At 40.0% G+C, this 25,271-nt stretch overlaps 1 protein-coding gene across 1 annotated transcript in view; it reads left to right on the forward strand.

Moving 5' to 3' along the window:
• LOC118814074 (serine/threonine-protein kinase WNK2-like) overlaps positions 1–25,271 on the forward strand; it is a 78,456-nt gene that overhangs the window by 33,547 nt on the left and 19,638 nt on the right. Inside the window, exons 6-17 of the mRNA XM_036579736.1 lie at positions 2,779–2,998; positions 8,456–8,720; positions 9,180–9,286; positions 10,547–11,335; positions 12,508–13,336; positions 16,343–16,488; positions 17,197–17,661; positions 18,780–19,202; positions 20,467–20,516; positions 20,644–20,803; positions 21,922–22,038; positions 24,525–24,695. Coding sequence (XP_036435629.1) covers positions 2,779–2,998; positions 8,456–8,720; positions 9,180–9,286; positions 10,547–11,335; positions 12,508–13,336; positions 16,343–16,488; positions 17,197–17,661; positions 18,780–19,202; positions 20,467–20,516; positions 20,644–20,803; positions 21,922–22,038; positions 24,525–24,695 — 3,742 coding nt within the window. The remainder of the gene's footprint in view (positions 1–2,778; positions 2,999–8,455; positions 8,721–9,179; positions 9,287–10,546; positions 11,336–12,507; positions 13,337–16,342; positions 16,489–17,196; positions 17,662–18,779; positions 19,203–20,466; positions 20,517–20,643; positions 20,804–21,921; positions 22,039–24,524; positions 24,696–25,271) is intronic.

Raw genomic sequence — 25,271 nt, forward strand, 5'->3', positions numbered from 1 at the left:
ACACTGGCGTGTCCTGTGTTAGCTTGCTTATAATTTCTGTGTGATTTTTAACACGCTTATCTTTCCCATCAATTCCAGTATGTTTTTTTTTCTTGGCTCTGAGAAAGCAAGGAGATGGAAAAAAAATGTATTAATCGAGAGGTGATGTCGACGAAGTCATGAAAATTACCGGTGACAAAGCTTCAGCTCAGAGCTCTGAGCATTAAAAACAAACTGATAAACTATAGCAGTAACCATAACACCTCAGCTCTGATTGGTCAGCCTGCTAGTAATGCAACCACAAAACACAAATCTAACGAGCTCTGTTTAAAAAAAAATTCCACAGTGTCAGTCAGTCAGCCTCGGACTTTCTATCCACAGTCAGTCAGCCTCGGACAATATGCATGTCTGTGCTTTCAAATCCTGATGTGTGTTTTTTCTGTCTGTAAAAATTGGGCTTTGTGTGAAAATGCCTTAAACTCACCATGCATTTCTCAATCGTGCAAATGCACTTATACTTAGATATTACTTATCACGTGGCACAAACGCGCAGAATTTCAGTTGCGACGCACAGTTTAAGAATCACGGCAGTTAATTATTTTTCATATGAAACTTATGAACACAGAAAGCTTGCCGTTTCTATCCATACTCGGGATAGCGGCTCACGTCTTGTAATTTCTTGCAGCTGAAGGAGACTTGTCGTGTCTATCCCTTCACCAAGCACTTTTCTTTTGTCTTTTAGGGGAAATATTTTTGGAATTACCAAAAAAGAAATAAATAGATAATACATAAATGCTCAATTTATCTTGGCATTCTTTTCAAAATCTGAATTGAAAACGTTCTGTGAAGCAAAAACAGCAAGGCATATTATTATATGAAATTTTTGTATGGTTGCACACCTATGACTAGCTAACCGTTCTCAGACACACATATGGCCACACATGCCCTTTATTGGCCATTTGCTGGTGGGCACTTTTCCACACCACTCCAATCTCCTCATCTCCTCCAGCCAGGAACAGTGCCCACTGCCTACTGCTTACATAACCAGCCCAGCCCAGTTTAAGGGAGGGGAAAAAGAGAGATTGCTATTGTTCCATTTCAGCTGCTCTAGGTCCTCGTGTCCTTGTCCTGAATGAACATACACAGGCCTTATTGTAAGAGTAGGTAGTATTCACTCAATATTCTTTCAAGAAGTGCTCTAATTAGAGTTTGTGAATGCTCAAGATAAAGGCTGAGTCTTTGTTTGTAATTCTAAGGCCACTCTGTATTGTACTGGCACTGAGTAGGGTTTTCTCTTTGCTGATATAACGGAATGAAAGATGCATCCTGAGGATGAAGAGAAAAAGAAGCATTGCTGTTCTTCTATCCAAAAACATCATAGTAGCAATGTATGTAGGGGAAAATGCTCTAAACTCCACAGAAGCTTCAGGGTCTTAATCTTTGAACACTGTACTCTGTGCCAGGTTAAGTCTAATGTAATTTTCCAGCGCAACCACGGATCTTGCATCCGAATTACTTATAAGAGTGGCACTCTTATGTAAAGTAATGGAATTAATGTACTGTAACCTAGTTCTTGGAACCAGAAGATTGAATTGGTGCTGGTTGATATTGTCTTTATCAGTTGGATATTGGTGTCACACATTTGATATTCTATTTTTAATTCTAGCGATATTGAAAGATAACAAAAACTTTGTTAAAGGGACCAGAAGCTTATTCCCATAATCTTTATGCTTTAAGAACAGATTGAAATAACTCGACCTTTGCATGAATGTACTGTTGGCTGTCAAAGAACGGTGTTGGTCATTTTCAACTTAGATTCTGGTATTTTTGTGATTGTTATGAGTTTTGTGGAATGTATTAGAAGAAGCTGACATCAGATTTTCCCTTTTACCGATCAGAATTTAAGCAGATTTTTATCATACTGTCCCTTACCAAAGCCCCACTCCACGCAAACCAGTCTCTAGGGCCTGACTGACTACTAGTAAGGGAGCTAGTTAGCGTTTTGAGCGTCATGCCTAAAATCATCCTCTATCTAGTACTGGGCGGTATGACCAAAAATGTGTGCCATGTTATAATTAAGATTCCTGATGGTATAATCTATTTATGAGTATTTTTTAGCAAAAAAATATTTGAGGTTTAGGTAAATCTAGTATTTTTGGACCAGGCCTGATACCTTAGCGTAGCCTCAAGCTGGTGCTTTGAGTGTGGGGTGCTTTTGGCGATGTGCCTGGAAATCTTGCTAGTCTCCATGCTAGGCTAACAGCTAACCCCAAAAGACCAGCTTTTTCTTGCACTCTCTTGTCCCCATTTAACTCAGTACAGTCTGATGTCTGCTCATTCAACAGCTAAGTGGACCAACTTACCTTAGGTTGCAGCTCAGTATATGGGAGGGGAGGGAATTAACGTGTTTTGCATTGTATGTATGTTGCGTTATCTGAATTTATTTGCTACATACTGATATACACCCCACTTCTACCCTAAGCGACAGTAAACTGTAATGCACAGCTTTAATAAGAAAGATTTGTGATCAGTCGTGCTATTTATGAGAAACAGGGCTTTAGAGGTCGGCTTGTTGATAGAGCTGTTCCTTCTCTTTTCGTTGCAATCCAGTCAAAACCAAGCTATGTTTACATCATTTTTTTAGCATAGAAAATAAGCAGTTTTGGCACAATACCAGCATTAGTACATATATGATGGTGCATATTGTGCATATGCTCACACATCAATCACTACCTGTTTGCTGGCAGACTGTACATGAGACTAAATTCTCACTTTAAATGCTTCACCCTCTCTGTCCAGCTACTCTATAAAGGACCTCCTGAACCATGCCTTCTTCGCGGAGGACACAGGCGTGCGGGTGGAACTGGCTGAGGAAGATGACGGGAGGAAGGCATCTATCGCGCTCAGGCTGTGGGTGGAAGACCCACGCAAGCTGAAGGGCAAGTACAAGGATGGGGGTGTCATCGAGTTCACGTTTGACCTGCAGAAGGAGGTTCCTGAGGGCGTGGCTCAGGAGATGGTGAGTGCTGTTTCAGTGTGGCAGTTGTTGTTGCTGTTTGGTGTCTGTAACAGTAATCCAGTAACAGTACCTGCTAATGGATATGAGTGTGCATGGCGTTACTGTTATTGAGTATAGTGCTGACGTGCATCCTGATTGTGTGGGAATTTGAGGAAATAACTAGTGATTCACTGAAATTTAAAACACACCTTGTCGAAACCAAGAGCTGTTGTTGTCGTTGTCGTTGTTGTAAGATTTTTCTGTTTTATTTATGCTTTTGAATAAATGTACTAAACATAAAAACTACAAGGTAAACTGTAAAGTGCTACCAAAAAAAAAACTTTTGTTATTAATAAAAATCTGCGTTCAGTAGAAAAAACTCACCTGACGAATAAAAACAGTATATGTAAAATAAACTTAACAAAATTATTACAGTATGTAGGTTACAGAATTTGCCACAAAATCCAGCGTCCGTGAATTCCATACAATTTTAGTAATTATTTGCACTGGCTCTTTGGGATTTGTTTTTTTATTATTTCAGGAACTATAGATGCTCTTAGTACTGTTAGCGACGACTTGCCTTCATGCCTCTGTTTTGCTGGATGTATCAAGCAGGTGTTGTGTTTTCAAGCTACATCTGACATATAATGTAGAAGTTCTTCAGTGTTGTGAACTCTTCAGATACTTGGGATGAACAGAGATTATTAAATGCTTGTCTAATATCCCTCAAAGAAATCCTGAAATAGTCCCATGTGACCGACTGTTTTCCCCCCATCTGCCGCTGCTCAAACTTTTTGAACCTGCGTGAGCCAACCGGTGCAGGAGAGTGAAGGAAACAGTTTTAAATCAATATTTTTCATTTTCGTTAGCATTCATGCAATTTATTAGGCTGTTAGGCTTGCCACTTCGTTAGTTGTGGTCCTGTTTAATCTTTTCGTTTTTTTTGGGTCACAGTTTTCTGCCTTTTTTCTCTTTTGTTATCATATTAGTATCTGCAGCTGATTTCTTTAAAAAAGTGTTTAAAAAATTGTATGTAATCATAAATTATTAGTGTCTTATTATAATTTGACATTTCTCTTTAGTGCTAATCCATCTGATTTTAGTTTCACTAGTTAGATTATATAAATGTTTATGCATCAGCATTGGTAGATACGTACGTGAAAAAAATATTGGCCCACAATTGCCAAATCAGTGTATTTCTTGAAATTACACAGAAATTTTATCCTTTACAATTAGAATTTTCTTTTCAAAGCCTTCCTTGGTAAAACTAATCCTATTTCAGTAGTGCTTAAAGTATCTTACGTGGTGGGCCTGTTCCAAGTGTGTGGATATTCAACGTTTGGTAGAATATATTCCTCTGGAAGCATCTTTGTACTATAGCAACCTGACCCTGCCTGTCGGTGGTCTGGACCTCACAGGCTTTCTGTGCAATCACTGAGGGAGCGCAACACCAGAAATTGGTGAGAGAAAACGAGCTCATCTACAATGAGCTCTGTTTAAAGACAATGGCCTTTTGAGAATTGTTGGTATTCTGCTCTTAGTGCTTCCACATCAAACATAATATGCAGTAATGCACTGTAAGTAAAAGCTGGAGATGTCTAGTAATATCTATGTAATATGAGCACATAGTTATTACATCCACTGGCTGTGGTAATTTAAATTCATATGCATATATTATTGTTTATCTGTTTTGTATTTAACAGGCAGTGTTTATTGTCTTAGACATGTGCCATCTGATAAGGTCCAGTCATGAGATAATCATAAATATGTGCACTGTAATCAGAGAATGTCTTATCCTAGATCTCTAAGTCTAAAAGTCTAAAAAAAAAAACAAAGCAAACCAAAAAGCACTGAAGCAGGACATTCCTGGAAGTGTATGCGCATGTGTGTGCATGTCATATCTCTTTCTCTGAGTAGGTGAAATCTGATATGCCTTAGACCAGAGTCAAAAATATCAGTACTTAGGTGCCAAGTCGAGCAAAATTTTTTTCTGTGGTAGGTAGTGGTGTCACAGAGTTAAATCAGTAATCTTGTCTAGCTGATCAAGTCAAAAACTCTGCCCCCATGTGAGTTCTTTACCTGTTCAGCTTTAATTAGTTTGTTAGATAAGTAAAGCTAACTAGATATCAAAATGAAGTACCACGTCCGTCAATGTATTTCAGTTTAAAAGATATTTCAGACCAAAAAAATACATTTGGAGTCAGAATGGTGTGGTGGATCTAATGTGTTTGTTTTGGCCACTAAATAGAACTCCTAACTAGTGTGTGTTCTTAGACGACCTCCTGACTGAAATTGCTTTCTAAAGTTATATTGACTGGCTGGGCTAAGAATGGCATTTCTGCTTTTGCTGTGGTACCAAATTGGTAATGAGGACAGTCAAATTTCACTGGTATTGGCATCAAGTACCAAAATTTTAGTATTATGACAGCTTTTCTTTAGGCACAACTGTGTACCTCTGACTATATGAGTGGCCAACATGGCTCCCATTATGGTGATATGAAGCCTGAAGTTAGCCTAATTGAAAATTGGTTCGCATTTGCACAGTTAATGAAAACCGGAGTTGGCATCTGTACAGAAGTCAGGAGGTTAACCAGTGGGCTTCCATATAATTGTTATAGAAAATTCCAGTAGTGCACAGTGACTGAATTTGATATCATTTGTAATTTCAACAAAAACCACCAATTAATACTGTTTTAGCTATCTTTGATATTCTAGCTTGCCTTTAGCTCATACTACAGGGAGATTCACTCGAAAGAGGCCTTGAATATTTTGTTGTAACTCCCGTTAGGATGAAGCAATCTGAACCTAAAAAATTCGCTACATACCTTGACGTATGTGTAATCGATTGCATTACATGAGATGCTGGAAGTGATCTTCATTTTCTGCCAGACACATGAAGGGTTACGGGGGTATGCACCCGGAAGTTGCAAACGGAGGTTAAACGTCGCAACAGCTGTCCGGTGCGTACCTCATCGCTCCGACGCAGGGACACCCTGGCATGTTCGAAACTCCATATATTGAGGAGCACATTGCACGTTGTTTCATTCAGATTGCTTCGTCCTAGCAAGAGTTATTACAGAATATTCGGGGCCTCTTTTGAGTGAATCCCGAAAAATTTATGAAGAACACAATTGCCAAAAAATCTATTGGATGTGCAAATTAAAACATTAGTTTGACTTGTTTTCCGTCAAATGTAGGTGTGGACAGGGTAAATTGTTGCAGCCAGCTACTGGGTGGCATCACTGGTGTTTTGGCCTTGCGTTCATGTCATCCACATATACAGTTCTATGCAAAATTTGGACACCCCTGGTCAAATGACATGTTTTCACAGGCATTCAGTATTACACAGCTCTACAAAAAGTTTAACAGAAAATTCTGAAAATATTCTAAAGATAGTTGAGCAATAGAAGACTATAAAACATGTCTAAATACTTTCTGAGTGTAACTTTCCAAAGGTATATTTTCAGGGGAGAGAGAGCAAAAGCCTTTAGAACATCCTGCCAAATGCTAAGCACGGGGGTTGATGTATTATTCTTTGGTGTTGAATGGCAGCCAGTGGCACAGGAGATGTTGTGGGGATTGAGGGAAAGAAAGGATTCTACCAAATGTCAACAAAATCTGGAAGTTAATGTCCTAGAGTCAAAAAAGAAACCCCAGATGAAGAGGTTATGTATTACAGCAGGACAATGCTTTTTATGTATGTTTAGGGTCAACCTTGAACTACTTCAAGAAACAAAGGATTAAAGATTTGAAATGGCCTTCACTGTCCTCTGATTTGGATATTATGAACATCTTTTGATAGACCACATAAATGTAGGTGCATGCGAGATGACTCGTGTGTATTTCTGAAATAGAAACATTCTGCAAGTGCAAGAGAGACTGTTAGCTGGCTACAATAAACATTTGGAGGCTGTGATTTCAGCCAAAAGGGGTCAGTTACTAAGTACTGCCTGAAAAGGTTTCCAGACTTATGCACATGCTACATTTTATTTTTTTCCCAGTATGTTAATTCAGCAAATAAGTAATAGTACATCATTTACATAAATATCAAATTTAGGTTTGTTCCATGCAGAGGGGATGTTAACTTTTTCACTTAGACCAAAAAAATGTGTAATTTGACCAGGGGTGGATACAACTGTGTGTAGTCTTTATGTATAACTGTAGCTGTGTACAGATGTGCACATTCTCTTGTCCCAAAATGCCCCATTTGGAAAATCCTCTAGACCTCGTTATGCAATGTTTTGTGTGTGTGTGTGTGTGTGTGTGTGTGTGTGTGGAGCTTTGCCCTAAAGAGAGAGGGTTATTTTCTAACAGAGTTATTGATTAGTGTAACCAGCCTAAACACGACCCCACATTTTGCCGGCCATGTTTGGGTTGATAATCAGCACTTGCAATTGGTGCCGTTTGCCGTTTACCCTTTTACTGCATTGTTTATTTGACCTAACCCTCGATGCCCTCTGCACTGCGCAGTTCGCTATGTTCCCTGCCCAAGCCTGTTGCAGCTCAGCAGCTCATTATCCAGCCCTTCAGAAGTTGTATCAGGTGTGCACAAACTGAGTCAGTCTCACAGGACCGGGATTGAGAAGCACTGTTAACACATCAGAGAGTTATGTAAGCTGTTCAGGATTTAAAGTGTTTTGAATGTTTCACAGTTAAAAGCTTTGGCTCTCATTAGGCACTACTTGCAACTTCTCACTGCCTTAGTATTTCTGACTCACTATTTAACAGTAATTGGCATGTAGTGCCTTAAATAAGTACAGCTATGTTTCCACATTGAGAAGATTTTGGAATGAGTGTGTGTATAAAAATTGACGAGTTCTCTGCTGCTTTTGATGTGTGCACGTGTGAGTGAGGGAGTTCTGTGAATCATCGCTCTATTTGAAGGTCTTCTACTCTTGATCTGGAGTGTTTTCATTCTGCTCCTTTTCTGCAGCTTTCAGAGAGCTACGTCTTATTGTTCCTAGAATAGCTTCAGTATTTTAATTCTTGCTCTCTTTCGCCCTCTCTCGATCTCTCTCCTATCTCCTCATTTTTTTGCTTTTTTTTTCCCTTAATCTTTCTTCTCCTCTTATTCTTCTCTTATTTCTCCCTTATTTATCTCTCTCTCTCTCTCTCTCTCTCTCTGAATCTCTCTCTCTCTCTCTCTCTCTCTCTCTCTCTCTCTCTCTGAATCTCTCTGAATCTCTCTCTCTCTCTCTCGCTTATTATTTTATATTACTTTTTTCTTTCTCGCTTTCTTTATTTTCCTTTTCTCTTTTCTTTTTCTTGTTTTTTTTCTTTCACTCTGACCTTCTCTGATGTTCTCTGTCATTGTATCTCAATTTTTTCTCCCACCTTTTTTCCTCCATTTTCTCCCTGTCTTTCATCTCTCTCTCTCTCTCTCTCTCTCTCTCTCTCTCTCTCTCTCTCTCTCTCTCTCTCTCTCTCTCTCTCGAGTGCGCACAAAACCACACAGTCTTTTTCTTCTCTTACTGTCAGGTTGAATCTGGCTTGTTCCATGAGAGTGATGCAAAGATTGTGGGGAAGTCTATTCGGGATCGTGTGGCATTGATAAAGTGGAGACGAGAGCGCACCGTGCCGTCAGCAGCTCAGAGCAGCATGGCTCAAACCCCGCCAGCCCAGCTGCCTGCTGGCACAGTGCCCACTCTGTGCGAGCCCACCGTCCCAGCAGAGCCTGAAGAGACAGAGGCAGATCAGCACAGCCGTCTGGGCCAGCCCAGTGCTAGCACTACCTCTGTAACGTGTAAGTGTGTGTGAGAATGTCTGTCCCTTTCATCCAGAACTGCATCTGGTCTGATGTACTACCATAAGCATAAAAACAGTTTATGCCATGTCCTAAGGTTGTCATATTAAGGATTTTAACCTAGTTCTTTAAGGGGATATAAATTTTACAGTATTTTGTCTGTATTAGCTTTAGTTGCCAATAATCTTCTGCCTGAGAGGGAGATAAGTGGAAAATAATGACCTGTAGAAATGCAGTTTGACCAAAAGCAGAGCAGTAGTACAGTCCCATACATGTTATATTGCTTTCTTTTAGAAATTTTGAAAACGATTTCATTTTATGTCACATGAAGGCCTATATGCCTGTAAAGCTTTTTACCAGCATGCTCATTAACAGTGCTTTGACAAAATGAGACTGTATTCATCTCTCTCTCTCTCTCTCTCTCTCTCTCTCTCTCTCTCTCTCTCTCTCTCTCTCTAGCTGACAGTGGTGTTGGCTCTACAGTATACTCAGACTCCCACAGTAGCAGCCTGCACAGTGTCATATACCAGTCTCTGCAGGAACCCGTCTCCACGGCAACACGGCAGGTCTGTATCAGTGCCCCTGCAGAGATGCACACGTGCAAAAATAAAAAATAAAAATAAAAATCATAAAGCACGTGATGCACGTTATATTGCATGCTCCAATTCTATTGCGTAGTATCATTGCCCTGACTTGCGAGTAGGGCAGTTACTTCAAAATGCATGTCACAACACAATACAACATGATGATAACAAAACAAACCAGACATACAACATGCACTATTTGGGCAAAATATACCTTAACATTTTTTTTAAATGTGCAATAATGGATAAATAAATAAAGCTGGGGAGAATGATCATGACATCTATTGTTCACCACAAAGATTTAAATAGTTAAAAAACAATAATACATAAGTAATCCTGAGGCTAAGCACTGTATGATAGGTGTGGTTCGCTCTAAGGTGCTGGTCAGAGCACTAGGAGGCAGAGGGCTGAACTTTATGGACTTTTAATCATAAAGATAGCAGCACAGTAATTAGCATTTGGCCACATATGCATCTGTGGCTGTATAATGAACAGCGAGCAACAGTGAAAACTAACACATGCTGCATACAGCACAGTAATATCACGCACACAGCACAGTAATACCATGAGTTTAGTTTTGAGAAGCGCTCAACACAAAGAAGCTTTACAAACCAAACTTAAATACTAATGGATCAGGTGCTAATCGCAGCAGCTAAACACTAATAACTCACTACAGCTACGAACCAAACCATGTTTGTGAAAGTGGAACTACTCAAGTTCACAACTAACAAGGATCATACAGTCCTCAACAGCAGTGGAGAAATGATACTGTCTTCACTCCCACATATGAAAACGAATTGATGAGCGAATTGCAGAACGCACAACGTGCTGAAGGGACTGAAGCGCTTTCGTCTCTTTTCTTAAAAAATAATAATAAATAAGCAAAGCCCTAACTGTTAGAGCATGTTTTTTATGAGCTGCATGTTATAAACATTGCTTTATCAAACTTGAATGCAGCATCCGTTTACATATACATTTACATATGTACTGTGAAAATTCATACTTCTTGATATTGCCATCACTGTATGGGCATGTTTGTTGTCGCGTTTATCTATGATATATCGCCATATTTTGAACATAGCTCTACTTGCAGGTATGTTTTTTAGATATAAGCACACAACAAACATTGTCGTTTTGTTTAATTTTTTGTACTTTTGTGTTTGTATCGTGTTTCTAGCACATATGCGTGGTTAATGCTGGATGCGTTTGTGTTTCTTTCGTGTTTTGTCTGCTTGTTATTAGCATCATCCCGTTGGCCCATTTTTGACGCCTCATGATCATGTTTTGGAAGCGTGGGCTTCCCACCAGGTGGCAGGTCATAAAGCAGGTGCATGCCACCAAAGTGCTCATGTGACTGACACTTTCCGAAACCACCCATGTGTCCAGTCCATTTTCCGGCCCATAAGCCCTGCTACCATGCATGCGACATCAGCTCAGTTGGAATCAAAAGAGGAAGGAGGGGATAATGCTTCCCGAAAATTGCTGCTCTCTCCATTGCCCTTTGAACCTCGTCGCCATAGTGACTCCTCCATGGGGCTGTGGTGTGAGATGGAATGTGAAGACAATGCAGCTTCCGAGGACCGGGGACGTCGATACTCTTTAAGTTATGCCCCTCACAGTCCACACCCCTTGTGCAACACCTGCCTTTCCCTGCTTCTACTTAAGACTCGGACAGAGAAAAGCGCTGCAATTGCGCCCCCGTGTATATGCGCTAGTCACCGTCTGTCTCCCGTGCTATCGCCTACTGGACTACTACCTGGAACAGGTGTGCATAGGGGGTCCCACATTGAAAGCTCTGACCTTTTAGACCTCAATAAATCTCTGCAAAACATTACTGGCCACAAGCATACCCCAAATCCCTCCTTACTAAGAGTCCCATCAGTAGTTGTAGAAAATGGGCTGTATCGGCCCGCCCGCAGCCATGGTGACGAGAAACAGATGGCGGAGTCTCTGAGTGGTGAACTAATGCCAAAGCCTACAACACACCGCAGGGCGAGTGTGTGTGTGGGTGACCACGGCCTCATTCACTGGGTAGGTCAGACGGCCTATGCGCTTTGCCCTCCATGGCTATAGAGGGTGCTCTGCTGAAGGAGACAGACATAGAAATTCTCCTGCTGTTGCTTTTTTAGAGGGTTTGCAGGTTTTCTTGCCCACTGTCCGTTTCTCTCCCTCCTCAGCCATATATCTTTTGCATCCTGATACTGTGTGAGAACTCCTGTTTTTTGTTTTATTTTTTTAATCATCTTTAACCCAGATAGAAACCTGTCTCTTGTCTCTGCTTCTCTCTGCGGGTTTAGCCACGCTTGGCAAGCAATGCCCAGAGCCATGCACGGATCTTCAGTAGCTTTCTGATGAAGACCAATAACCAATCAATCCCTTTTTCTTTTAAATCCCACAAAGTGACCTACAGTAGGCTGCCTTATTGCTGGTGTTAATGCACTCCTTACCTACGTCTTCTAACCTCTCCAGTGCATGTTCATCTGTTTTTGTCCGTCAATCATTTATTAAGGTTTATTGAAAGTTTTGTTGCTATGTGGATCTTCTTACGTCTTTTTGACATTAACTATACAGTATGATGCACAGTCAGAATTGGTTTTCACCTAAAACGCGAAATCGGCATGAGCAGGTAAATGCACTGTATTTGAAGGTTGCTGCAACACCTTTTTGTGCTAAATAACCAGTTATTTGGTTCATTTTATTTAAATAGGTGACTTGATTTAAATTGCACAATTTAAAATGCCGGCAAATACTGTAGTTTATATTGCAAGTTACTAGAAAATGTGCTATCATGTTTCATATGTTAATTTATCCCACACAACATGAGCTTCGGGATAAAAACAAAGACTAAATCAGCCCAAAAATCGACCATCAGCCAATTTGACAATAAAGAGATTGGAGTCGGCCATAAAATTCATGACAGGTGCATCCCTACTATATAGATTTTGTCTGTAATACTTGTGGCTTACATAAAGAATATCTTTTAGACACTGTATATTATGAATAAAAATGTGTGTAAAATTAAGTGTTGTAGATACCAGTATTTCATATAGTGCCAGGAACCATACAAGCAGGTCTGTTTGAGATTAGTTAACACAGTTTGAGGCAAATGTCTGATGATTAAGTAAGCAAATTGGTCTATATAAACATTTATTGTTTGTATATATAAGAGAGCATTTTCTAATTACTGCTCTTTTGTCTTGTAGTCCGCAGCACCTGCTCCAACCCTGCAGATTCATGCCCACGTGCTCCAGCCTTCTCAGAGCTACTCGGCAGCATCCGGTGTAGCACCCATACAGCCCAGCTATCCACCTACGGCCCAGTCTGTGCTGCCCCAGAGCTACCCTTCTGTCCCTTCCACCGCGCAGCAGCAGGCCACTTTTGCTCAGCAGTTACCAGTGCAACAGCCTGCACAGAGCACGTTGATTGCACCACCATTGGTGAACGTGCAAAGCTACTCTGCTGTAGGACATACTGGACAGCCAAGTGTCCAAGCAAATGTGCATTCGCCTGCACCTGTGCAACAGACTGTCACCGCACAGAGTTATGTGCCGGTTGGAACTGCACAAACTTTGCCAGCTGCAGCCAGCCAAGCGTTACCTTCTTTGCTGCAAGCGGTAGGTGCAACCACCCGAACATTACCACCAGTACAGCAAGCCACAGCTGCGGCTGTTCAACATGTGGCAAAGGCCCCAAACCTTGAAGCCTTGCAGGGTAGTGTGCGACCTGTTTCACCATACTTACCTGTGCAGCAGGTCTCAACTGTGCAGAGCTACCCTGACGCTGCAGCTCTGCCGCTTAGCATGCAAACTGTCCAGACTGGAGCCTCCAGCCTGCAGCAAGGGCAACATGCACCGATGCAGTCAAGACCAGATCAACAGCCGGCTCAGCCGACAGGACAGGTCACTGCGCACCACGGCTTTCACCCAATGGGTGTGACAGCATGTGCAAAAATGACTGATATAACAGAATCTCTGCAGTCGGCGGCGCCTGCAGCTGCACCTGTGTTTCCAAGTCATGCGGCCTCTGAAGCAAGTACCCAACAGGTGAGTAAATCAGCAGTAATCTAGAGTTCTGAGGAGATACTGCAGTTTAAGTAAGTGCTAATTGAATTCAATTCTTCAATAATTGACATATCTCTCATGAGTAGTACTCCTGATCGAACTGACCTCACACTAATACAATAACAAAACCTGTTGTTGTTATTGCCCATGTCTGCTATCTCAGTGTTGACATGTACATTTGGGTCATGATATTTCTAGTCAGTTTATCTGTCGTTTTTTACTTATTTATTTTTTTAACTACACAGACACTTTATACCAGGAGTGTTCAATCTTTCCTGGAGATCTACCACCTGGAGAGTTCAGATCCAACACCCCTGGCTCTGATATTCAAATGCCCCTGAAGGCCTTCATTAACTGGAGGTTTGAGCTAAACTCAGCAGAGCAGTAGGTCTCCAGGATCAGAATTGGGCATCCCTGCTTTATACCATATGAATGCGCTGATTGGGTCCCTCACAAGCTTATAAACCTTGCCCAGCTCCACCAGTGCTGAATAGGGCTGAGTATTGTTTGATACTAAAAATATACCTCTCCAGCTCATCAGTCTAACTTAACCACAAAGCTTAAACAATCGAAAAAGGCTGGAATTGCTGTTAACTATACATTTGGTCACTGCTCTGCAACATCCATCCCCCTGCCCACTCTCAACTGACGTCCTTGAATTTTTTTGCCATAATGAAAGTGGTTTCCCTATGGATGACCACATTAGATTGAGAAGAACTGGCCCTAGCATGATCAAAGCTCTCGCTCCCAGTGTGAAAACTAAATGTCATAGTTAAAAGGGCTCATTTATAAACCCTTATATATTGATTTAGAATGTAATTATAGTTCAATGCAGCTGCGGATGGCAGTCAGCTGGCTAGCTTCTAAATGCTAGTTTAGAGATACGCCATAGTAGTCAACTCTTGCTTGCAAAAGTCAGAAAGCTGCATAGAAACTGAACTTCAAGTTCTCCGACCAGGTAGTGCTGCTTTTCATGCGGCAGAGATAAATCACATTTTTGATGAGATGTTTAATCAGATTTGAGAATTTAATTCAAAGAATTTAACAGAAATGTCTTTTACAACTTGTTGACAGTTCTTGTGAAAAATGCACAGAGCTCCTTGAAAGGTTTGTTCTGCTTAACTTTTTCACATGTAGTCAATATGGTGAGATAAAACTTACAACATACAAGGGGTTCTAGTTACATTGTTAAAACGAGAAAAAGAACTGAACACTCGAACCATCTGAATGCGTAAGTGGTTCTTTGTCCAGTTAAATGGTTCTTCCCTATGGTGAAACCTGCTGTAAATGTTTTTTCAAAGAATTTCAGAGAAAATTTTTAAAGCACCGAAAAGGGTTCCAATGTTGCTACAAATCATATGACTTTTTGGTACCATATAAAACTCTTTTTGCTAAGTTTGTAGTCTGTTAATATAATTTGAGTGTAGAGGAAATCTAATCTTGGGCTGCGTTCGAAATAGCTTACTACATACTGCTCGCATACTAAATGTGGCCAAAAGTAGTAAGTAGTATACAGTATGTGACCAACACGAATTTCTCCAGTACATCAAATGTACAAGGATGACTTACTGCACCAGCAAAATGTTTCAGTACACAGCCAGAGCTATCTACTGCGTTCCACAATGCGCCACAGCCTTCTTGGGAGGACGTAATCTTTTTTTCTTTTTTTAATAACCCTGGATTCAGCCCTTCTATACAATAATAACAGCAAAATGAAAGAAATTTATCCAAATGCTGTTGCATTCAGTGCAACACTGAAGCCACATTAGTTTTCTCTGCTGGTCTTGAGGTGGGTTTGCTTTACTTTATCTATTTTAACTTTAACTTTTACTTTACTAAGTTAACTTACTGCATTGATAATATGGTTAAAACATTAACATAATAAAGTTTGTCTTAGTCAAACAATCTGCTCCTGTGAGGAGTAAAACTGCTTATTATTCAGTCAAAATGGCCTATATTACCTCTAGAGTAATGAAAATGAAATGACTCCCAAATGGAAGAAAATAGATGTTTGGAAACCACACAGGTTTAACACGCAGACCAATCCAAAGCTGGCTTTTTTAAAGTCAATTTGTGGCTTTGGAGAGAAGAAAGCAACGCTCTTCCCTCTGTGATTGTATGGGGTGTATTTCAAAAGTCAGACAGGCACATATCTTGACCAAAACACAAGCGCACACGCTAAAAAGAGGTTAGTAACAAGTACAACAATTGGAAAGCTGAGGAAAATGGGGCAGGCTTTGAGATGGTCTGATTGGCTCAGTCCCTGATGTTGAAAGTCTAGTGCACTGTAGTACAGCTCACGGCTTGTCTCGTGTACTGAAAACTGTTCAGTATTCTACCGATAAAGAACAACATGCAGTATACAGTATATATGGATGTAATATGCAGTATACAATACACAGTATGCCATTTTGAACACAGCCTTATACTACAAGATTACTTGATAAGACTTTCTGATGTATTGCTTAATCATGTAATTCTTTTTGATCTGTTACTTATGGAACCGTTAAGGTAGTCTGTTATAGCAGTTCACTGATGCTGCTGTTGATCACATGCTATTTTATGCCAAACTACTCTGTGAATGGTTTAGAAGGAGCAGAGCATTTCAGTGAATGATCTGTTCTTAGTGAATATATGAAAAGAACTGTAATTCTCACCACTAACTGCCACCCACCCACAGTGCCGTCCACTGAACAGCAACTCATCTGTATGTTCTACAACTGAAATTTCTTGTAAACTGATGATATACAGTTGATCAAGATGATTACTTTGCGCTTACACAAGTCTAGATGCCAGGATGCAATTCGTCCTGTGTGTCTGGACCTCAAGAACAGAAACTGAAAGCTAGTTTATGTAGGTTGATAGCCAGAGTTAACATATGCTGCAGTCTTCTCTTTCTCCTCTTAATTTCTCTGTTTCCTCTGTTAATTTTATTATCTGTTCATTTTAATATTTGTAACCCCTGTTAACCCTGAAGTGAACATGCAGCACACCTTCTTGTCATCATCCTGTTTACCTTCTCAGATCCTTTGTTCTCAGCCATCATTGGTCCAGAGTTCTGCTGCTCATCAGCTGCAACCACACCAGACTTCCTCGTCTCAGCAACCAAATCACCTCACACTGGTAAGCATCTTAAGTACTCAACAATGGAGTTTTAAAGAGTGCATGTCAGAGAGCATGTAGTGTTGCAAGCAGACTCATCAGTGAGTCTGGTTTGTTTTGTTGCTTAGTGTGAAGAACTTCCAACTTTCACAGGCCAGGTGATTTTTAAAATGGGCTGCACATAACACACTTGTGGGAATCTTGCTTAAAGGCTGTTATTATAAAAAACCCTTTAAAACTTGCAAATGTGATTTCACATATTTTTTTAATGAAGTGACTATATCTATACTTATATCTGCAAGGCTCATTCGCACGGTGCACAGAGCAGTTAACTGCTTGCGAAAGTGTTTTCCACTGGACTGATAAAACCTGCTAGATGGAAATGCTTGCCAAATAGAATGCAACTGGCAAAATCCCAGTTGTTGTGGTGAGCTTAGCATACTATAGATATCAGACAAGGTGCTTGCTCTGTGTATGTGCGGACAGAGCATCTTGAAGCCGAGACTAGTTAATTAGGATTTTGAAACAGAATTTAAATTTTATATCTTAAGAACAGGTTTCAAAATGGCAGCTTCTGCTGTTTTTAACATTTTGGATTAAGGAAATGATGTATTTTGTTTTTTTTGTCCAAAATGTTATATTTTAAGATAACTTGTTTTGTGTTATGTAGGACATTTTATTAGTTTTTTAGTTTAGTTAAACGTCCTTTGCTTTTTTCCCCCACTCCAGTTACCTTCTTTGAATCCTGCCCATTCTGTTGGGGCCACTCTTCCTGGACATGATTCCTGTCCCTCGTCTTTTTCCTCCTCTGTGCATTCATCCCTTGCTCCGCTGTACCTCTCCACTGGCCAGCCTGCCCCTTCACTTCCCTCTCTTTCACCAGTGCCCTGCTCACAAATAGAGGGAGCTGTGCCAACACAGTACCCTCTCTTACCCTCCACTTCCCCAAAACCCACACAGTGTCCCCAGCAACCCTTTGCTGCTCCTGCACTCACAACTACAGTCCCCATAATGCACTCTTACCAACAGTGCTATCCTGTGGTTCAGCAACAAAGCGCAAGCTCCATGGTCACGCCTTCTTCTCATACCCTCACTAAGACCGCTCCCCCAGTGCACCAAAACCTACCTCCTTCACCAAATCCTGCCTCACTGTATGCAGGAGCTCCTCCCACCTCCCCGGCTCCTCCTCCTCAGGTAAAATGTGTACATGTGTGTCTGCTTGTTGCTCTGTTTTTAATCATTTTTTCAGGGCAAAAATGTTTAGTTTATGTAGGAAAACCCAGAGGAAATGGGTCACTTTTTTAGCAAACAGCAGCGTTTTCTTTTCAGTGACTGTAGTTAGTTAGATTTAGGGGTAAACATAAAAATAAATTTTGTGGTGTAACATTTTCATTAATTTCATATAATTTTGGTTTGATACAATGGTGTCTCAGTTCGGGGGGGAAAACAGCAAATATCATCAATTGTAGCTTTGGTTAACTTTTTGCCTCTAATTCTACTGACTGACAGAGAAGCTAACAAGCTAACCATGAGCTAATGTGGTAAATATAAACTAATGCGCTAACCATGAGCTAATGCAGTCAAAGCAAGCTAATGCGCTAACTGCGAGCTAATATGCATGAGCCGATGTACTATCTGCCAGCTATGTATACAATTTTATACATGTGCGCTGTTGGAACAAAAACATGTATCTAATTTTTGTTGTTTTATTTACTTTTGTAGAATTTTAACATTTCCAGCGGCCCTTTACAGTGTGTTAAAATTTAATGACAATTGGAAATACTAGAAATACTACAAAATTACTTAAAAAAAATCTTGTTTTGTAAACTTAATTCAAAGTTGAGAACATTTTTTTTTTTTTCCTTCTCATGAGATGTTACCATTTCTGAGATACGTTGTTTTGTCATGACAGTGATGTACGGAATATGCGGGTGTGCGTAGAAAGTTGTCCCTTAAAACACTCAAGGCTGCAAATGAATGTGAAGTGGTCGTAGCTGCAGTGTCTGCGTTATTTGTTACAGACTGTTTTCCTTGGCAGTTATGCTCAATTTAGATTTTGAAGACACTGCCTAAACAAACGTTGGGCTAATCAATAAACCAAATAGCAGTCACTGCAAGATGCAGTCTGGGAATCCCCGTGGGGCACCAATTGCAGATGTAGCTGAAATGAAAGAAAAAAAAAAAGATTTCGAATGCAGTTACTGCATTTGAAATGTGACTTGTATCTGATGTATGTCGTATCTGATGCAAGTTCACTGTTTGGGTCTGGATGGAGGTGAACTTTCTGAACTTTTGCCAATTTCTTCCTTTAGGGTGCCGCTACCAGCAATAACCAGGCCCAGTCTGTGCTTCCAGTCCCAAACGCAGTCCATGTGAGCTCTACTCAGAGCACCGTCTTAATTCCCACCTCTGTCCCGGTTCACTGCTCGCAGATTACTGTCACCACAGCTCAGAACGGCACCACCGTCTTGGCCCGCCATGCCCAAACTACCAGTGCTTCCCATCTCCCTCAACCCACCCTTCATGCTGCATCAACAAACCAGACCCCATCCTTGGGCACTGTACCAGATCCAGCAAGTGCTGCTGCGTCTTTGGATTTGAACCAGGAGCCCTTTGCAGCCAGCTCCAGCGTGACTCAGCAAAAGCAGCCCAGCAGCACCTCAACTCAGCAGAGCCAGCAGTCCAGTGCCGGCGGGAGCGGAGCGGGCCAGCCGCCCACTGATGTTTTTGCCGAGGTGAGGCAGAATTGTTGTCTGCTTTGAAAAGTAGCATAAACATAAGGTAGCTGATGTAATATATTTGTACGTTTTTGATTTCACATTGTTTTGATTTCATAAAATAATACTGTGATATACAAATCCAGTTCCAAAAAAGTTGGGACAGTATGTGAAATGATTAGTACACTTTGTTTGACCTGTATTAAGTTGGAAATATTACAAAAACACAATAATTGTTGTTTTACCTTTTATAAACTTCTTGTTGTTTTTGTAAAAATATACTCATACCAAATTTAATGCCTAGAACATCTTTCAAAAAAGAGTTAGAAGAGTTGCCGCTATGTTACATCACCCTTTTAAAAACAACACTTAATAAATATCTGGGAACTGAAGACACAAACTGATCCAAGTTTGAAAGGTGAAATTCTTTGCAATTTTTCTGTGATACAAGTCTTCAGCTATGCAACTGTACCGGGCCTTTGTTGTTGTTTGGAACTTAAGGCATATTGTCAGACTTTAAGACACACGCTTTGGGAGACAGTTCTGGACAGCAGGCCGGCCAGCCTATCACCTGCATTTTCTGATTACACAGCCAATGCTGCTGCAACATTTCCAGAATGTCCATTATTTCCACAAACACTCTGAAAGTGGACTCATCAGACAACAATACGTGCTTCCACTGTCCATCGGTTCATTTCAGATGAGCTTTAGCCCAGAGAAGGCGGCACCATTTTTGGACATTGTTTACATTACATCACTGTGCATAGTACAATCTTGCATTTGCGGATGTAGTAATGGATGGTTTTTCCAAGTCGGTACAGTGATTTTCATCACAGTTTTTAATTCAGTGAGGGGTCGAATGTCAAGGGCTGGGGAAGATATAGGACTAGGCCTTTCCTGAATGCTAGTTTTATGCCAAAGCCTGAGTGCATCACCTTTTTAGGAACTTCTTACAATGTCCCTATCTTAAATTGCCTCTGCCCCAAATTTTTTGGAACATGTTGCAGGCATTGAATTCAGAATGAATGTATATTTGCAAAGATAAAACACATCGTGTGTTTGTGCTTTTTTGTTCAAATGCATGTCAAAGAACATTTTATAAATTATTGCTTTCTGTTTTTATTTGCATTTTACCTACGGTCCCAACTTTTTTGAAACTGGGTTTACACTCTGATTTCACATGTATGAGTGAATCCTCCCCTCTTTTGGTTTGTGCTTAGATGCCTGTTGGCTTTAGTCTTTCTCTCTGTCTTTCTTGTTCACTCACTCTGCCTTATTGTAGGAGTCTGCACTGGATAAAGCAACAACAGTCCCTGGATCTGCTTATGACAGGTATGACCTTTCCAGTCATAGATTGTCAATATAGATTTGTGTGCTCACCACATAAGTTTGTTACCAGCCTGCTGTACTCTGTTAGGGGGTATGGATTAGTTCATGAAGACTCTCTCTTCTATCCCAGCATGAACTCTGATGCCACATCAGGAAAAGAGATGAGTGATGGGAACGAGGGGACGCACGGTGGGAGGAGTGAGTCTAGAGTCCGGAAACACCACCGCAAGTCCTCACGCACACGCTCTCGGCAGGAGAAGACTGGCAAGCCCAAACTGAGCATGCTCAATGTAAGTTTACACTAGCAGTTCAAATGGAGCGTGCCAGATCAACAGCCTTGAAATTTACAATGCATATTGAAACACAAAATTATGACATCCTCTTTACAGCAGAATTCTATTTCAGTGCAGTGTGGCCTAATGAAAAGATTTCGCAAGCGTCAGAGGTAGCGGTAGGACAAAATTCAATTTTGAAAAGTTTGGGTGAAATTATCTATTAATATTGTTATATTCGCTGGTATTTTACAGTTAAGTATATAATATATGTAGGCCAGTTTCTAATTGAGCAGTTTCCTGAAACATTACCTTGAATTCCTGTGAGAGTTGACCCTTTTTTTAGCAGTCAGTCTTTGACTAAAAGATAAAACATTGTCACTGTGACTATTCAGTGAATCCATTTCTTCGTTTACTTTATCTTTGTCTTCATCTTCTATGTCCAGAGGATTTATAGTAAAAAAGAGGGAAAAAAAGGCATTACAACAGTGAAGCATGGTGGAGAGAGTCTTGGGGTGTAAAGCTTTGTTGCCTGAGGAATTAGTGAATTGCAGGAGGTTCGACAGCAGAATGTGTTTGCAATCTGGGATATGCACTTTGACGGTGATCCAGAACACAGGAGTATATACATTTTTAGAGAGATGCAAGCAAAAATTTCTAAGTATCAAAGTGGGCAGGAACTTTCTCAAATTGCCCACTTAAATGCTGTGATTTGAAGCAGGATGTTGAAGTAGGATTTCCAGAAACTGAAATAGTTTGTGTGGAGGAATGGACCAAAATATTTTCTTTTAAATATAAGGAGATTCTATTAGTAAAAGTAAGGCATCACATGCCTTTTTTTCCTGTTAAAGTCTCTGATATTTAAACGACTTGTTCATGCCTTTCTAAAGTAAGATTCTGATTAATTTGGTTTATTATCATATAGATGATAGCAGTCACATTTTAGGAAATCCAATTATAAAGGATGTCCAGTTTCTCAGAATCATTGTCATACTAGAGATTTCAGTGTGTTTCTCATTCTACCGTAGTGTTTTAACTTGTTCAGTGGAAACACTCCTGATCAGTACATGCAGTCACACTGAGTACACTGATGCAGACACTGGGCTGACCTACGTTCACTCCTTTAACCGCTGCAGGTGTGTAACACTGGGGACAAGATGGTGGAATGCCAGCTGGAGACTCACAACCACAAGATGGTCACTTTTAAGTTTGATCTGGATGGAGATGCTCCAGAGGAGATCGCCACCTACATGGTGAGATTATAGCTGGAGCATGTTCTCTAGTGTACATATGTTTCCTTTCACTTTTTTTACGACTGTACAATATGTAGTTTGTTACCCGTCAACACGATATTGACCTTTCCAATACTGATATTACAGAATTCAGTCACTATTCCAGATGAGTGTTTTTGGTCAAAGCAAGTCTGGCATTATTGGATACCCAGTGTGATTTTTAACATGTTGCAAGCCTTTTATGGTGCAAACTCAGTTACTAGAGTGCTACTGAGTGTCAACAAATTGTCATTCAACACTGAATTTCAGTACCAAAGCAGCACAAAGCACTCTCTACAGGTTCGTTCTTATTCATTTATTTATTTATTTATTTATTTATTTGTGAATGATGTGGCAACATGTTAGTTCATCAGAGGTTTCTGGACCTCACACCAACCTAGCCTATTGAAGCTGTTATCTCTGCTTCTCAGTCACTTCCTTAATGATGCATCTTTCGCCACATGCCCACGTTTCAAAGTACAACAAATTGTGTTTAATGTTTTACAGTTCTGTTAAAACATAAAATCAAGGTTTCTTTCAATTGAGCAACAAATACTGAAATAGTGATTTCAGGATTCGAATAGTAGAAAATCAAACAGTTAACTGAGTACTTACTTTTTCTTTCTTTGCCATATTGTTTCTTCATATACATTGGTTTCATTGCTTACTCACACTTACTGATGCATAATGCCTCACATATGCTCTTTTTGAATATTCACTCTTAGTTTATGAACTGTAAGTGTGCCTGGTCACATTAGTTTCTCGCTGCAGTTTCCGTTTCCCTCTGTATGTCTGCATTGCTTCTGTGACTGGGGAAAAAATAATGTGTTGAGCAAAAGAACTTTTAAATATATTGTAGTTTTGCTTTGTGGACTGCAGCCCTTAGCTTCGCTCTACTGCTCTGATCTCTGTCCCTCTGTCATCTCTGTTTTGCGTTTGTCTCTGACTCCTTTCTCCTCCCACCCTTTGCCTTATGAGAGATGCTCTTTCAAGTGTCAGTTTGTGTCTGTCTCTTGCTCGCTCTCTCTCTTTCACACTCTCACTGTCTCAACCCAGCCCCTCTGCATTGCAGCAGCACAAACCCCCCGCCCACTCCTCTCCATACTTATCTCTGTGAATGTTTCCATATATACATCAGTGACTACATTGCTCCTTTAAGAGGAACGTGCTGTTCCTGTTTGTCACTTCCCACTTGATGGGTAAGATTTTTGCCATTTGTGGCTTCACTTGACATCACACTTCCCACCCCTGTCTTTGGTGTAGAACTAGTATGATAGCACGGTCTTTTCTTATTGAAACCTTGAGCACCTTTAGGTTTTTTCTTAAATTAAAATATATGAGGTGAGTGATATGGCAAACATATATAACATAAAACTTCACGATGCATGATGCGTATCACAGTATTTAGTTTTTTCTGAGGTTTCTGTCAAATCTGTCAATACAGTGATTTTTGCTTTACATTTTACATACTATGCTACATAAAGTCTAATTAAAGAGGGTGTATTATGCTCTTTTTGTAATATAACATGCAGTTTATCATAATTCTTTTAGTACTGACTGCTCAGCAAATCTTATTCTAACAGTTTATCTCTAATGATATGCTATTACCCTTTATAAAAATACCTTGTTTTAATTGTGTTCCCTGTTTAACATTTGACCATTTTACTGGCAAGAAATACCATCAATATGGCTTACGCAAAATGTGTTTATTCAGTTTGAAATAAAACAATTTATATTTAAAAACATTTAATTCTAGTATAATACTTATTTGTTCTTATGTTATTGTTATGTAGCTACTGTTATCATGTGACCCACTGTACTTGACTTTACACTATGCTGTGCATCAAGAACTTTTGTGAAATTTCTGTCCAGATTTTTTAATACCAGATTCCTTTGTTCTTTTTCTTCTAATATCTGATCTGTTCAGGGTCAGTCAGAATCTTTTTTTCATTTGCATGTATGAGATTTCTCTTGGTGCAGGTGACAACATAAATTTAGATATAAAAAAAAAGTCACAGTTGTGCAAAGACCTTGCATCTTATTTTTTGGCTTTTTTTGGTCTTTTTGTGTTATTTGAAAACTTCTTACCCTTTGCATTGTGTTAAAATTACAAAAAAATGGTCCAAAGTTGCTTGCAATAAAATCTTGTTACGTTAACTTTATTATAAACACACAAATAACAAGAAAACCTTGTATCTTAAAAATGGTAACAGGAGAAGGAAGAAACTTTCTAAACTTTAACTTGAAAGGAAGTTAATGGAGCAAGACTTTTCTCCAAGTAATATGCCAACTGGGCGTTTTCAAATTGTGTTGGAAGACAGAAATACAGGCAAAAATGGAGACAGAAGGTTTTGTTTGGATAGGAACAATATATACACAGTGTATATGTAGATGTGGATCTCTACTTTGAGTATGCCAGTCACTCCCCTTCCCTATATACCGATCTTTTGCTCATGTGTGTCCACTAGGTTGAGAATGATTTTATTCTTCTGCTGGAGAAGGAAATGTTCATTGATCAGCTGAAGGACATTGTGGAGAAAGCGGAGGACATCCTGAGTGAAGACACAGAGGGAGAGAGGGGCACAGACCAGCCATCCTGGCCCAATCAGAGCCTCATCAACGGGACCCCTGGCTCTGAGGTAAACCCATGTGACCTAGAGAATGATTTTTCAGCTCCATTCATGGGAACCCACTTCCTTGAACAGTTTCAGCTTGTCCCTGCATGTAGTTTTTTTTATTTTTTATTTACTTTTCGTTGTACACCACTAGAAAATGATAACTGCCCACTATGTCAGCGTTCCATGATGAATGGATTATTAAAATTACTTGGAATTAGATGTTACTACATGAATGTATAGTACTATGCAGAAGGCTTAGGCCACAAGGAAAAATGTGTAAAACATCTCAGCTGTGAGTGTGTTTTTGCCAGTAAAACACTATGTAGCATTAGAATAAATGCAAATTAACATGATACAATAAAACGTCAGCAGTATGTAATATTTTTAGTGAAGTTGATACTGTGTTGGTTGAAATAATACAGAGAGACGTACACAGGTTTGGTTCCTGACTTCCTGCTGCACTCCAGCCATTTTATGGATTTCACCTTTAACAAGTTATGGAAATCCATCACCTAATTTAGTTTAGTGCAGGGTTGATTAGCTGAAGGAGGTATTGGATGGTGGCTAAATACTACACTTCCTCGAGGAGAGCTTTGG

The sequence above is a fragment of the Colossoma macropomum genome, unplaced genomic scaffold (genome assembly GCF_904425465.1).
Source record: "Colossoma macropomum unplaced genomic scaffold, Colossoma_macropomum, whole genome shotgun sequence".
Lineage (NCBI taxonomy): Eukaryota > Metazoa > Chordata > Actinopteri > Characiformes > Serrasalmidae > Colossoma > Colossoma macropomum.